General features: G+C 41.3%; 1 protein-coding gene across 2 annotated transcripts in view; it reads right to left on the bottom strand.

The window, feature by feature from the left end:
- The window catches only part of GABRR2 (gamma-aminobutyric acid type A receptor subunit rho2), a 59,652-nt gene that overhangs the window by 15,868 nt on the left and 27,438 nt on the right, over positions 1 to 16,346 (bottom strand). For both annotated transcript variants that reach the window (XM_060205492.1, XM_007533534.2), the window contains exons 3-6: positions 13,342 to 13,409; positions 11,548 to 11,771; positions 3,388 to 3,470; positions 2,456 to 2,596 (exon numbers count right to left, since the gene is read on the bottom strand). In XM_060205492.1, coding sequence (XP_060061475.1) covers positions 2,456 to 2,596; positions 3,388 to 3,470; positions 11,548 to 11,771; positions 13,342 to 13,409 — 516 coding nt within the window. The remainder of the gene's footprint in view (positions 1 to 2,455; positions 2,597 to 3,387; positions 3,471 to 11,547; positions 11,772 to 13,341; positions 13,410 to 16,346) is intronic.

Genomic DNA, 16,346 nt, shown 5'->3' with positions numbered 1-16,346 from the left:
GGTACGACCTCACTGTCCGGTGCTTGCAAAGCACCAGGGTTGTATATCTATCAAACAGACTTCTGAGTCCCCTACAAATTGCAGAATCAGAATCTCTGGAGACAGGGCCTGAGAATCTGCACTGTCTACCACATGAGTTCTGTGTACAACATCATCTAAAGTCCATTGCTCTCAGCCAATACACAGACCTGGACAGAGCACCAGCTAGGAATGCTGAGAACAGATGTCAGCAAGTCTAGATAAGAGATGGTGTAGACAGATTGCTAAACCCCATCCTCTACATAGTTTGTTATTCGAAGGTCCTGTGTGGGCCCAGAAATTGACATTCCTTCCTTCCTTCCTTCCTTCCTTCCTTCCTTCCTTCCTTCCTTCCTTCCTTTCTTTCTTTCTTTCTTTCTGTCTTCCCTAGGGCTTCCCTAGGGCTTCCAATCCTGCATGATTCCACTAATTCTTGTGAACTCTTTTTTATTCCCACCCCCCCATTTTTAGATGGAGAATTAAATAAAGGCAGAAAAATGGAGAGACACCACAGTACTGCTCCACTTGCTCATGACGCTTCCCCTCTCCCCAGTGAACCACTGATTCTCTAAGATATTGAAGTTGGTGGGGAGTTCAAGAGCCTTGAACTGGTTTCTCAGTACTTCTTTAAGAAAATATTGCAAGAGTGCTCAGGGTTAGCTCACTTGCTAGAGCATGCACTTTGCCATGGTTCTGGGTTCTAGTCCCAGGCCACCACATTAGAAAGCTTGCAAGGGGCGGGGCAGGGATCTTCATGAGTAGTGAAACACTGCTTTGGTGTCTCTCCTTTGCTCTCTCTCTCTCTGTCTTCTTTTTTAAATTTTATTTATTATTGGATAGAGACAGAGAGAAATTGAGAATTGAGCCCTGTTTCACCATGCTTGAGCCCTGCTTCACCACTCTTGAAGCTTTCCCCCTGCAGGTGGAGGGCCAGGGGCTTGAACCTGGACCCTTGTGCACTATAGTGTGTGCATTTAGCCAGGTGTGCCACTGCCTGGCCCCTCTCTCTGGATTTTACCCTTTAGCTAAAGGAAAGAAAAGAAATAAATGACTTCTAGGAGCAGTAGAGCCATGCAGACACTGAGCCCTGGTAATAATGCAGATAATAAAATAAAATAAAATAAAATAAAATAAAATAAAATAAAATAAAATAGGCTGGGACATAACTCACCAGTAGTGTTACACTTTACCATGCTCAAAGGACATGTTCTCAAGCCTCTTGTTACCTTATGGGAGCACCTACACAGAGGGAGTTTCACAGCAGTGAAGTAGTACTGTGGTGTCTCTCCTCTGTTTCTCTCTGACTTTCACCCTCTATCTAAAGCAAAAAAAAAATTTTTTTTTAATTCACCAGGAACAGAGGAATCACATGGCTTCAGAGTCCTCTCTTTGCTGCCTCCCTGACCTCAAAAAGCCAGATAGACCAGCAAAATACCTTACTTGGATAGTGTGCTGCTTTGCCATGTACACAACCCAAATTCAAATCCAGCCCCCACTGCATCAAAGGAAGCTTAGATTCTATAGTCCGTTTCATTCTCTCTCTCTGCCTATATCAGAAAAAAAAAATAGAGAACAAATACATATTTCTTCAGAAAGTTGTCTATCTATGAGTCAGATGAATCAGAATCACGTATGACCTCACTTCTAAATTAGAGTAAGATGTTTGCCAGATATTTGCTTATCTATTAGGAACAATTTCCTCTAGCCCTAAAATTTCAAATGGAAGTAATAGTCTCTGTTTCTAAGTGCTATTTGTTTCACTATGTGTATTTTAATATGACTTTTATTTATCAATATTTTATAATATTTGTTCATTTTAATGAATGAGGGGAGAGAAAGATTGACACCTGCAGACCTGCTTCACTGCTTATGAAGTGACTCCCCTGTAGGTGGGGAGCTGGAAGCTCAAACCAGGATCCTTACCCCAGTCCTTAATCTCTGCGCCACGTGCGCTTAACCTGCTGTGCTACCGCCCCCCCCCCATAAATAACTGAATTTTAAAGGTTTTCAGGGATTTTTTTTCCCACACACATTCTCTGAGACCTTTCAGCCCTCATGGAGAGTTTGATTGTTGTGACTAAGCTTCTCTCTTGATCTAAAAAATGTGTATCAGGTAAAAGAGGGAGAAAAATACAATACATTTGTCCTTGAAGTGACAACAAAAGAGATCTTATCAAAGAAACTGCAGTAACTGAAAGCCAATGTCAGGAAGCCCAGTGTACACCTAGGACCTACCCCCCACAGCCTTGTTCCCATGGGATACTGTCACAGCAGCTACTACAGGGGCCACTTGAAAGCCTGGCCTGGACACACACACACACACACACACACACACACACACAGAGTTAATTCACAGAAGGGGGCAGGCTTAAGGCTGAAGGAAGGAATCTAATGTATCTCCTTCCATGTTGGTGTCAGAGGTGGGAGTGTGCTATACCCGTGCTGCTGTAGAAGGCCAGGTGGGAAGTGGTGTGAAACTTCTGTATCAGGAACTGAGACAGGGAGATCTTCTCATCTGTTTTCAGGGATTCATCCCCATTCTTCCAGTACAGCATCAGGTCCTCATCTGTGTATGCATCTTTTGGAAGAGGAAAATGAATGAATCTGACTTCTTTGTTTCCGAGGCCAGGGGAATAAGTGGACCAGGCCAGTCTGGGAGCAGACAATCTAAACACTAGCAAGTAACACTTGTTCTACTCTTTCTTCCTTCCCTCCTTTCTTCCTTCCTTCCTTCCTTCCTTCCTTCCTTCCTTCCTTCCTCCCTTCCTCCCTTCCTTCCTTGCTTCCTTACTTACTTTTGCCACCAGTGTTACTTACTGATGGGGTTCTGTGCCTGTACCATTCCTCCATTTCTAGTGTAGTTAGTACAATTATTATTACTTTTATTTTAATGTTTTATTTACTTGTTGGATAGAGTCAAAGAAAAATTAAGAAAGAAGGGAATGACAGAGAGGGAGAGAAAAAGAGAGACACCTGTAGCACAACTTCACCACTCATGAAGCTTTCCCCCTGCAGATAGAATGTGGGAACTTGAATCTGGGTCTTTGGGTATTGTAACATGTGCACCACCACCCTGCCTATTATTATTATTATCTTCATCATCAATTTGGATAGAGGGTGGGAATTAAAGAGGAAAGAGAAAAGAAGAGATACCACTCCACTGCTCATCAAGCCTCCCCACCAGGGCATATTCTCCCATATGGTGGCTGTATATGGAACCCGGCCCTCATACAGGGTAAAGTATACACTGTACTGGGTGAGATATCTCCTGGTCCCTAAGTAGCACTCATTCTTACGGTTACCAACACAGCACAAAAGGTCCCAAAGGGAATAAGGCAAAGGTCTGCCATCAGACAAGTTGATACTTACAGCTTTCAAGCTCCAAAGAACAGGTCTGGGAGTCCAAGGGAAAGTGGCTGAAGTCCATGTTGCACATGGCAGTGACTGTGATCCTAGATAACCCAAACAGGGCATGTCAGCTTGGGCAGTGAGTCGCTGGCTCACTGCCCTGCCCAGAGTAAGGAGAGCTCAGGGCCAGCCAAGCACACCTAAATCCTCACATTGATGTCAGCAGTTTGGAAGCCCAAGTATCTAAGTTACTGAATGTCACCATCATCACCATCATTGTTATAGTTGTTGTTATTATTTGGCAGTAGGGGTATCATTAGGGTTCCATGCCTGCAAGACTCCACAGCTCTTGGAGAACTTCTCCCAGCAATTTGTTAGCTATAGGTGGAGACTAGAGGGAAAGACACTACAGCAATGCTCCACAGCTTGTTAAATTTCCCCTTGCAGATGCTCTGTGGTGGTGATGGGAGGCTGGAACCCAGCTCTTCATACCTGCTTACAAATGAGTCAAATCAGTCATTTCACAAAAAGAAAAAAAAAGTTGAAAAGAGAGAAATTGCTTATTTCAAAGTGAGTAAAACTCCATGAACAGTGGAGGGATACTTTGGTTTCTCTCTCCCAAAAGAAAAACAAAATAAAAATCAAACCAGGGGAGAGATTTCTGGAGACAGGGCTACAGAGCAGCAGCAGCTGTGTCTCTCTCCTCTCCCCTACTGGGTCAACTAGGAATACCAAAGGAGACCACATAGGACTGCAACAAGACAGGACTAGAACGACTTCAGGAACCCACCAAATCAATGGTGAATGCAAATATGTGTGGCTCATGGACAGAGAGGAGCCTAGGGAGAGACTAAGTGTCTGGTAACAGACTGGCAGTTTACCAGTTGAGACACCACCTCCAGTCTGTTTCACCAAAAAAAAAAAGACAACTGAAGGGAGGAGAAGACACCGCTGAGACTCACCAAATACAACTATCAGTCTTGTTTGCTACTGCCCTCAGAGGCTGGAGCAGTGGCGGGGGGAAGCCCTGTGCTGACACTGGAGGACAGAGAACTAACCAGGAAACTCTGGAGAAGATCTTTACCTAAGTGGCCTAGCGGTGGGGATGTGAGAGACTCTTTGCATAACTATTGGATTATCTCTGCCACAACCTGCTTTATCTCTTGTTCAGGAGTCAGGGATTAAGTTAAGTAAACTACTTATAGTTTAAAAGCCCTCAGGCTCCCATAGTCTACAGGGAAGAAAAAGCACAAAAGAGGCTTTTAAGCCACTGTGCTCCAACTTAAGGATAAAAATAATATTGAAACAACTGTCAATTTTCACAATGGTGAACCCTTTAATTACCTTACTTAGACACAAGTCAATCCAGGCAAGAATTATCAGTAATTTGAAAAGTACTGAGAGAGGGACCTCATAACATACTATATAAAATGGTTAAACCAACAAGAAGAAATATTGGAGAAATGAACCAGGACAAGAGTCCAGCTAAAATCCCCCCAAAGATTGATGCACAAAATAATGAGGTTAACATCCAAACTCCAGTTAAGGAAATAATCACAAGAGTGAGTAAAGAGTTTGAAAGAATTGTCATTGGAAATGCAGATTCAACAAATGAGACCCTGAAAGAAAGAACTAATTATCTCAAGGTTATTAGAGAGCTGAAAGTTGAACAGCTGAGCTAAGAACACAAATAGCTGAACAAGCTAAAACAGTATCAGAACAGGGTAACAAAATAGATGAACTCCAGAAAACAGTAGAGGGCAGAGAGAATAGAATCAATGAGGCTGAAGACAGAATTAGCAAGATCAAGGACGAATTAGAGACAACTAAAAAAGAAGTAAGAGATCCCAAAAATAGATTAAGAGATACTGAAAACAACAACAGAGACCTATGGGATGACTTCAAAAGAAATAATATATGCCTTACTGGCTTACCCAAGGAAGAAAGAGAGGGAGGGGAAAAAAGCATTCTTCAGAACATAATAGCTGAGAACTTCTCTAGTCTAGACAACATCAAAGACATAAAGGTTCAAGAATCACAGAGGGTCCCAAACAGAATTAACCCAGACTTAAAGACACCAAGACACATCATATTTAAAATGGAAAGGAATAAGGATAAAGAAAGGATCCTGAAGGCTTCATGAGAAAAACAAAGAGTCACCTACAGAGGAAAACCCATAAGATTAGCAGCAGACTTTTCCACACAAACACTACAGGCCAGAAGAGAATGGCAAGATATCTATCGAGTGCTCAATGATTTGAAAGGCTTTCAACCAAGACTACTGTATCCTGCTAGACTGTCATTCATACTAGATGAAGGCATAAAAACCTTCTCAGACAAGCAACAGTTGAAAGAATCAACTATCACCAAGCCTCCCTGAAAGAAGTTCTGAAAAGTCTTCCTTCTATAAGTAGTCAGACCACCATAAATATGCCCTATATCAAACACTCTAAAACTCTACAAGAATGGCATTAAAATATCTTCAATCTTTGATATCAATAAATGTCAGTGGCCTGCATTCACCTATTAAAAGGCACAGAGTAGGAAGATGGATCAGAAAATACAACCCAACAATATGCTGCCTACAGGAAACCCACCTAACTCAACAAGACAAACAGACTCAAAGTGAAAGTATAGAAAGTTATCATACAAGCCAATGGCCAATAAAAATGGGCAGGAACAACTATTCTCATATCTGACATGATAGACTTTAAAATAAGTAAAATTTAAAAAGATAGGGGTGGACACTACTTAATGCTCAGAGGATCAGTCAATCAAGAGGACTTAACAATTATTAACATGTATTCACCCAATGAGAAGCCATCTAAATGCATCAAACATCTACTGAAAGAGCTACAACAATATACTAACAGCAGCACAGTCATAGTAGGGGACTTCAACAAACCACTCTCTCAACTTGACAGACCATCCAGGCAGAAAATCAATATCAAGACATCAGGGAGCTAAATGAGGAGATAGATAAACTAGAACTATTGGACATTTTCAGAGTCATTCACCCCAAGAAACTGGAATATACATTTTACTCAAGTCGACATGGGTCATTCTCAAGAATAGACCACATGTTAGGCCACAAAGACAGCATCAGCCAATTCAAGAGCATTAAAATCATCCCAAGCATCTTCTCAGACCACAGTGGAATGAAACTAACACTTAACAATCAACAAAAGATTAGTAATAGTCCCAAAATGTGGAATCTCAACAGTACACCACTTAACAACTACTGGGTCAAAGAGGAAATAAAGGAAGAAATCAAAATGTTTTGAGAGTTCAATGAAAATGAAGACACAACCCATCAAAATATTTGGGACACAGCTAAGACAGTAATGAGAGGGAATTTCATAGCCATACAAGCAGAAATTAGGAAAGAAGAAAAATCACAAATAAACAGCCTGATTGCACATCGTAAAGACCTAGAAGAAGAATAACAATGGAACCCTAAAGCAACCAGAAGGACAGAAATCACTAAAGTTAGGGCAGAAATAAATAACATTGAGAATAAGAAAACCATACAAAAGATCAACGAAAGTAAATGTTGGTTCTTCGAAAGAGTGAACAAAACTGACAAACCTTTAGCCAGACTCACAAAACAAAAAAGGGAGAAGACCCAAATAAATTGGATCGTAAATGAAAGAGGAGATATCACAACAGACACCGCAGAAATTCATAATATCATGTGAGACTTCTATGAACAACTACATGCTACCAAGCTAGAGAACCTGTAAGAAATAGGTGAGTTCCTAGATACCTATGAACTTCCAAAACTAAGTAAAGAGGAAAAAGATAACATGAACAGGCCCATCACATCTAACAATACTGAAACAGTTATCAAAAACCTTCCCAAGAATAAAAGTCCTGGACAGATGGTTTTACAAATGAATTCTACAAAATCTTCTAAGAAAAACTAATACCTCTACTTTTAAAAGTCTCCCAGAAGTTTGAAGACATTGGAATACTACCTTCCAGCTTCTATGAAGCCAACATCACTTTGATACTAAAAGCAGACAGGGACACAACCAAAGAAGAAAACTACAGACCAATATCTCTGATGAACATAGATGTGAAAATGTTGAACAAAATTCTAGCCAACAGTATACAGCAGTATATCAAAAAGATTGTTCATCATGACCATGTGGGGTTTATACCAGCCATGCAAAGCTGGTTTAATATACACAAATCAATCAACATGATCCACCACATCAACAAGAACAAAAATCACATGGTACAGAGAAAGTTTATGATCAAAACACTACAAAAAATGGGAATACATGAAAATTCCTCAAGATAGTGGAGTCTATATATAGCAAACCTACAGCCAGCATCATACTAAATGGTAAAAAAAAAAAAAATGGAAGCATTTCCCCTCAGATCAGATAGTAGACAAGGCTGCCCACTATCACTATTACTATTCAACATAGTGTTGGAAGTTCTTGCCATAGTAATCAGGCAGGAGCAAGGAATTCAAGGTGTACAAATAGGAAGAGAAGAGGTCAAACTCTCCTATTTGGAGATGACATGATAATATACATAGAAAAACCTAAGGAATCCAGCAATAAGCTTTTGGAAATCCTCAGGCAATACAGTAAGGTGCCAGGCTACAAAATTAACATTCAAAAGTCAGTGGCATTCCTCTATGCAAACACTAAGTCAGAAGAAGTTGAAATCCAGAAATCAATTCCTTTTACTATAGCAACAAAAACAATAAAATATCTAAGAATAATCCTAGCCAAAAAAGTGAAAGACTTGTATACTGAAAATTATGAGTCACTACTCAAGGAAATTAAAAAAGACACAAAGAAGTGGGAAGTTATCCCATGTTCATAGGTTGGAAGAATTAACATCATCAAAATGAATATTCTACCCAGAGTCATATACAAATTTAATGCTATCCCCATCAAGATCCCAACCACATTTTTTAGGAGAACAGAATAAAGGCTACAAATGTTTATCTGGAACCATAAAAGACTTAGAATTGCCAAAAGAATCTTGAGAAGAAAGAACAGAACTGGAGGCATCACACTCCCAGATATCAAATTGCATTATAGGGCCATTGTAAACAAAACTGCTTGGTACTGGAACATGAATAGACACACTGACCAATAGAATAGAATTGAGAGCCCAGAAGTGAGCCCCCACACCTCTGGACATCTAATATTTAACAAAGGTGCCCAGACTATTAAATGGGGAAAGCAGAGTCTCTCCAACAAATGGTGTTGGAAAAAATGGGTTCAAACATGCAGAAGAATGAAAGTGAACCACTATATTTCACCAAATACAAAAGTAAATTCCAAGTGGATCAAGGACTTGGATGTTAGACCACAAACTATCATATACTTAGAGGAAAATATTGGCAAAACTCTTTTCAGAATAAATTTTAAAGATTTCTTCTATGAAATGAATCCAATTACAAAGAAGACTAAGGCAAGCATAAACCTGTGGGACTAGGGAGTCGGGCGGTAGCGCAGCGGGTGAAGTGCACATAGCGCAAAGCGCAAGGACATAAGCAAGCAGCATAAGGATCCCAGTTCAAACCCCAGCTCCCCACCTGCAGGGGAGTTGCTTCACAAGCAGTGAAGCAGGTCTGCAGGTGTCTATCTTTCTCTCCCCCTCTCTGTCTTCCCCTCCTCTCTCCATTTCTCTCTGTCATATCCAACAACAACATCAATAATAACTACAACAATAAAACAAGGGCAACAAAAGTAATAAATAAATAAATAAATATTTTTTAAAAAACTATGGGACTACATCAAATTAAAAAGCTTCTGCACAGCAAAAGAAACCACTACCCAAACCAAGAGACCTCTCACAGAATGGGAGAAGATCTTTCACATGCCATACATCAGACAAGACTGTAATAAGCAAAATAGATAAAGAGCTTGCCAAACTCAACAACAATAAAACAAATAACCCCATCCAAAAATGGGGAGAGGACATGGACAGAATATCCACTACAGAAAAGATCCAAAAGGCCAAGAAACACATAAAAAAATGCTCCAAGTCTTTGATTGTCAGAGAAATGCAAATAAAGACAAGAGTAAGATACCACTTCACTCCTGTGAGAATGTCATACATCAGAAAAGGTAGCAGCAACAAATGCTGGAGAGGTTGTGGGGTCAAACTGCACTGCTGGTGGGAATGTAAATTGGTCCAACCTCTGTGGAGAACAGTCTGGAGAATTCTCAGAAGGCTAGAAATGGACCTACCCTATGATCCTGCAATTCCTCTCCTGGGGATATAGCCTAAAGAACCCAACACACCCATCCAAAAAGATCTGTGTACACATATGTTCTTGGCAGCACAATTTGTAATAGCCAAACCTGGAAGCAACCCAGGTATCCAACAACGGATGAGTGGCTGAGTAAGTTTTGGTCTATATACACAATGGAATACTACTCAGCTATTAAAAATGGTGACTTCACTGTTTTCAGCTGATCTTGGATAGACCTTGGAAAATTCATGTTAAGTGAAATAAGTCAGAAACAGAAGGATGAATATGGGATGATCTCACTCTTAGGAAGAATTTGAAAAACAAGATCAGAAGAGAAAACAGAAGTAGAACCTGAACTGGAATTGGAATATTGCACCAAAGTAAAAGACTCTGGGGGGAGGGAGAATATAGATCCAAGAAGGATGACAGAGGACCTAGTGAGGGTTGTATTGTTATATGGAAAACTGAGAAATGTTATGCATGTACAAACTATTGTATTTACTGTCAAATGTAAAACATTAATTCCCCAATAAAGAAATTTTTAAAAAATCAAACCGGGGAGGAGAACTTGATATATATATATATGAGTCTGGATTATTTCCCAGAATTACATTAAAAATAAATGTAGACATAAATATGGATACATAGACATAGATATAGATATAGGTACAAATTTGTGCCCTTGTACACACATACACACACACACACACACACACACACACACACACACACACACATCTACTTGAGTTCTGAATGACTTGAAAAGATCTATATAGTCCATACAAGCCACAAACCCATCTGCAATGGCAGCTTCTAAAACTCTTCAAGGCCAAAAGGATTGACTCCTCACATCAGAATGGCATTGACCTATTTAAGTGAGATAAGTCAAGAGGAGACAGATGAATACTGAGTGCTGGATGACCTCATTTATAGGTTGGACTTTTTAAAAAGGAAGAGAAAACACAAGGTGAAAAACCAGCTGTGGTGTACTGCAGTAGATCCAAGGACTCTAAAGGAGAAAGGGGGGAGGTGTAAAGGATGTTGGGACCCAGTGCATGACAATGGAGAAAGAGTTCAGTTGGTGGAGAGAGTGGTTGGCAGACACCTACCCTGGGGAGATAAGAAATTGTACCATTTCTACAGCCTTCTTGTAAATCATTATTTCAGAGGTGGGAGAGTTTTGCAAAGATAACATAATGGCTACACAAAAGGCTTTCATGCCTGAAGCTCTGTAGGCTCAACCCCTAGCACCACCAGCTGTGCAGTGCTCTGGTTAAAAATAATAATAATAAAATTTAAAAGGAAAAAGAAGGAAGTCAGGCAGTAGCACAGCAGGTTAAGCACACATGGTGCAAAGCACAAGGACCAGTGTAAAGATCCCGGTTTGAGGCCCTAGCTCCCCACCTGCAGGGGAGTCGCTTCACAAGCAGTGAAGCAGGTGTCTACCTTTCTCTCCCCCTCTCTGTCTTCCCCTCCTCTCTCCACTTCTCTCTGTTCTATCCAACAACAACAACATCAATAATAACTACAATAATAAAACAACAAGAGCAACAAAAGGGAATATATAAATAAATATTAAAAAATAAAAAGGAAAAAGAAATGCAAATCATTATTTCCCACCACTACCACCACCAATAAAAATGATCTGGGAAAATAAAAAGAATAAAAAGAGAGGGGGTGGAAGAAAGGAAAACAGAAAAAGAAAGGAAAGATGGAAAAGGAAGCAAAGGAGAAGGAAGAAGGAAGGGAAGGGAAGGGAAGGGAAGGGAAGGGAAGGGAAGGGAAGGGAAGGGAAGGGAAGGGAAGGGAAGGGAAGGGAAGGGAAGGGAAGGGAAGGGAAGGGAAGGGAAGGGAAGGGAAGGGAAGGGAAGGGAAGGGAAGGGAAGGGAAGGGAAGGGAAGGGAAGGGAAGGGATGGGTAGCACTAGATAAAGAAGTAGTGACCCTGGATGCTACCTCATGCTGTAGAGCACTTGGCCATCAGGGAACACCCTCAGCATGATGTTGTCAGTGGTGGTGTCATGGATGAAGGATCGTCTGGAGTGGACAAAGAAGACATCAGGCACCCAAATCTTCTTGACCAGCCGCCCATCAAAGGTCATGCTCTTGTTGCTGCTGCTGCGGAAAGCCAGCCTCTCATCCTTCCAGTAGTGCCGCAAGTACAATGTCATGGTGAAATCCTGTGGGGCAGCCAGGCAGAGAAGGCTTAGACGTCTTTTCACCCAACTCTTCCTTTTATGCTATGACAGACACCTCCAGAGTTTTTCATTTTTTAATATTTAATATTTATTTATTTATTTTGAATAGGGTCAGAGAGAATTTGAGAGGGGTAGGTGAGGGAGAGAGTGGAAGAGATACCTGTAGCACTGCTTCACCACTCATGAAGCTTCCCCCCTGCAGGTGAGGAGCAGAGGGCTTGAATCTTGGCCCTTGCTCATGGTAGTATGTATATGTATGTATGCTCTACCAAGTATACCACCACCCAGCACCCTGGAGATGATGGTTCTGCAGCTTTGAGGATAATGACCAAGGTGGGGCACATGTACAATATGGGGGGTGGGGAGAAAAGGTTTGTTTTGAGGCATAGTGAAGTGGTTTCCCAAGAGACTGGGAAGCTTTGTAAATGAAAATAGCAGCTGTGATGTCCACAGCCCGGGGTTAGCTGGGTGGGACTGCCCTAGAGACCTGTCTTTGTCATCTGGACCTTTGCACATATGGCCAACCTACTGACTGACTAGTCAGTTTCCACTGTACAGTGGACACCTCCTGAAACCTAGACAGTGAAGTCTCCTATTTCAGAGGGCTCCCACCATCAGACCTATAAGATTTTTGAAAGCAGAGTTGTGTCCTGCCTACTGTTGATTTCCCAGACCCGAGTTTAGTACCCAGTAAGGTTCATGCTCAATAAATGTTTGCAACATAGAGGATTCACAGAGGCTTCTTCTCCCTAGGGACCCCCCCCCCCCGACAAGTTCTATATTGCTGACAACCTCACCAGGAATGTCTCCTTATCCTTCAGGTCTCAACCAAGACATCTTCAGATTGAAAGCCTGTGTTTCTTTGATTTTATTGTTGCTGCTTGACAGTGTCCACAGAGATCCAGTGATGATGGAAGGCTCTCTGGAGGTACCTTGTCTCAATTTTTTTTTTTTTTGGCTTTGTTTTGTTGCCTTCAATTATATGGGCTTGGTGCTGACACTATGAATCCACTACTGCTGGTGGCCTTTCTTTCTTTCTTTCTTTCTTTCTTTTTCTTTGATAGGACAGAGAGAAGTTGTGGGGCAGGGGGATAGAAAGACCTGCAGACCTGCTTCGGCACTTGTGAAGCCTTCCTGCTGCAGGTGGAGAATGGAAGCTTGAACCCGTCCTTATGTGGGTTCATCCACATACTACCATGTGCACTTAACCAAGTACACCTCTACCCCCAATCTGTTTTTACTGCTCTTGTTCCTGAGATTATTTTACAGATGGTCATAAGACCTTGTCCTGTTTATCCAGGACCCCTCAATCCTGACATCACCTGGCAGGGGTCCAGATGAAAGATGACATCAAGTTTCCCTCTGCTCAGCAAGATGGGCCAAGCCAGTCAAATGCCACCAACCAAGAAGGCATGTGGGGACACAGTCTCCCATCAGGCCTGTCTGGTGTTGAAACTGAGTTTTCTGTTTCCACCTGTTTGCATCTGTTGTGCACCAGGAAGTGCCCTCTCCCCATCTGTGAACAGAAGCTGCCCTCCAAGGCACTGCGTACCATGTCCACCTCCGAGATGCTGTCCAGGCTCTCCACTTGCACATCCACACCCACAGGGATGGCAGGGCCTATGGAAGAGGAAAGACAGCTGGTGGACAATGGAATAAAGTCACTAATTTGAGCCTTACAGATAAATATTTTTTTAAAAAAGTCATGAGACATGTACTCAATGAAGTACTACTCTGTAGTTTTAAAAAAAAGACGAAGTCTTTAGTCTTTTGAGACTAAAGAGGTGGGACTGACAGTGATTATGCTTAGTGAAATAAATAAGGAGTAAAGAACAACTTTACTACTTTATGAGTGAGATGATTTCACTCATATGTGGAATATAGAGAATTGATATGCATAAACTTGAAAAAAGAAAATATATATATTCAACTCATATCTATGACCTTGGGGAAAAAATAGCAGAGGGGGGGACTGGTACAGCCCCTCCCCTTTGGAAGACTGTATGGACAATCTTTAAACAAATAAAAATTGAATTACCTCATGACCCAGCAACATCACTCTTTGGTATTTATCCAGTGGACACTCAAACACTAATTAGAAGGGACATATGCACCCCTAAGTTCACAGCTGCATTAGTCACAATATGAAGAGTGGAAGCAGCCTAAATGCCCATCAACAGATGAATGGCTAAAGAAGTTTTAAGGTGCTGGGCAGTAGCACACTGGCTTAGTACATAGTAAGAAGTGCAATGACCCATACAAAATCCGGGTTCAAGATCCTGGCTCCCCACCAGAAGGGGGGTCACTTCACAAGCAGTGAAGCAGATCTGCAGACGTCTTTCTCCCCCACTCTCTATCTTCCCCTCCTCTCCTCCAGGGTCCTTGTCCATAGTAAAGTATGTGCTCTACTGGGTGAACTATCTCCAGGCTTCTACAATGTTTTACCTTTTGTGTTTCCCTCTCTCTGATAAATTAGGGTATATGTTGTTATTTTCATTTTCCTGTATTCCTCCTCTCTCAATTTTTCTTTGGCCTATCTTATTTTTTAAAAAAAGCCTCAAAAAAAATTAAAATAAAAAAATAAAAATAAATTTTTAAAAAGCCTCCAGGAACAATTGATTCATAGTGCCAACACTGAGCCTGAGTGATAACCCTAGAGGCAAAAAAAAAGTTATGAGATATATATTCCATTGAATATTACTCTGTAGTCAAAAAAGATGATATTATATCCTTTGGGACAAAATGGATGGAACTGGATGGAGGTAATTATGCTTAGTGAAATAAGTAAAGAGATGAAAGACAACTACCAGATGGTTTCATTCATATGTGGAATCTAGAGATCAGATTTATATAAGCTTGCCAAAACATAAAATAAAAAATCCAAACAAAACAGAAGCAAGGAAACTGTTTATAAGACTTTCGAGAACTATAATGGTTATCTATGGGAGGTTAGAGGGGAGGGATACAGAATTTGGGTGGTGGGTGTGGTATAGAATTATACATTGTAATCTTATAATCTTGTAACAAACTATTAATAACAACTAAAAATACTTAAAACAAATGATCCACTTCACTTATCATTACAGAATTAAAACTACATGGAGAGAGCTCCATCACACCTGAGAGAATGGCTTCCACCAACAAATCAGGAAATGACAGTTGTGTTCGAGGTTATGGAGGAAAAAGAACTCTGCTACACTGCTGGTGGGAATGAAAACTGGTGCAGCCCCTTTGGAAACTGTATGGAGAGTCCTCTAACAAATAAATATGTAGTTTGAAGCACAAGGACCCATGCAAGAATCCCAGTTCGACCTGCAAGGGGTTCGCTTCATAGGTAGTGAAGCAGGTCTGCAGGTGTCTGTCTTTCTCTCCCCCTCTCTGTCTTCCCCTCCTCTCTTGATTTCTCTCTGAAAAAAAAAAAAAAAGGTCACCAAAAGTTGTGGATTCATGGATTCATAGTGCTGGCATGGAGCCCTAGCAACTGGAGGCAAAAACAAACAAATATGGAATTACCCTATGATGCAGCAAAACTTTAAAAATCTTTGAGGATGAGTGGGGGTGGGAAAGACAGCTAGTGACAACACAGTCCTCCACCTCATTTTGGGGAGTAGCCACACTAGACCAGGGTGAAGCTGCAGTTCAAGTTATCTGAGTATTAGGGAGGGCAAGACCTGTGTCTGCCTCATGGGCCTCTCCTGGGCCATTGCAGATGTTGAATCTGTGATTGTTGGGTGAGTCCATGAACTAATGACTTCTTCCTATGTCCAAGGCTGAGTCTGCAGGGTGGAGGTAATAGGTTGCTCTAGTACTTAAACCAAGACCCTGAGCATCTTGTGACAGCTAAAAAGAACAAAATGGGATCCAAGAATGAGTCCTAAAAGTCTCTGACAGGGTTTGGGCACCTGCTTGCCCAGGGAGGAATTCATTCAGTCATTCAAAGTGTTAGCAATTTTTATACTACTGCTCAGTGTGGTGGCCCGTGGCTTGAATCAGAGCCCTCATCCATAGTTATGTGTGTGCCCTACTGGGTGAGCTATCTCCAGGCCTCTACAATGTTTTACCTTTTGTGTTTCCCTCTCTCTGATAAATTAGGGTATATATTGTTATTTTAATTTTCCTGCATTCCTCAGATAATAACCTGCTCTAACAGTCATATTCTCCTTTTAACCCAGGTTCTAGGAGTGTCTTATAGGTGAGGGGGTCCTCCTCAGTGGCCTGGAGTATGAGGGAGGGCCTGCCTATGTACCTGGCTGGGACCTCTTCCAGCACCCAGTCCCTCACAGGCTGTGCTACAACACTGCCCTGGGGGAAACTAGTCACTTCACTTCCTCTTCCTCTGAGCCTCATTAGCTTGAGACAGCTCAGGGATTGAGTGGTGGCTTACTCAATAGAGCACATACAAAGCCTGGGTTCAAGACCCCAGACCTACCTATAAGAAAGAAACTTCATGAATGGTAGAAAAATGCTACAGGTATTTCTCCCTTCTCTCTCTCTATTTCTCTCTTTTTAATTTTATTAGTAATTTAATATTGATTTTCAAAATTACATGTCAACAGG

The sequence above is a fragment of the Erinaceus europaeus genome, chromosome 13, assembly GCF_950295315.1.
Source record: "Erinaceus europaeus chromosome 13, mEriEur2.1, whole genome shotgun sequence".
Classification (NCBI taxonomy): domain Eukaryota; kingdom Metazoa; phylum Chordata; class Mammalia; order Eulipotyphla; family Erinaceidae; genus Erinaceus; species Erinaceus europaeus.
The sequence above is the reverse complement of the archived record's forward strand: the minus strand, read 5'-3'. Positions and strand labels throughout refer to the sequence as shown.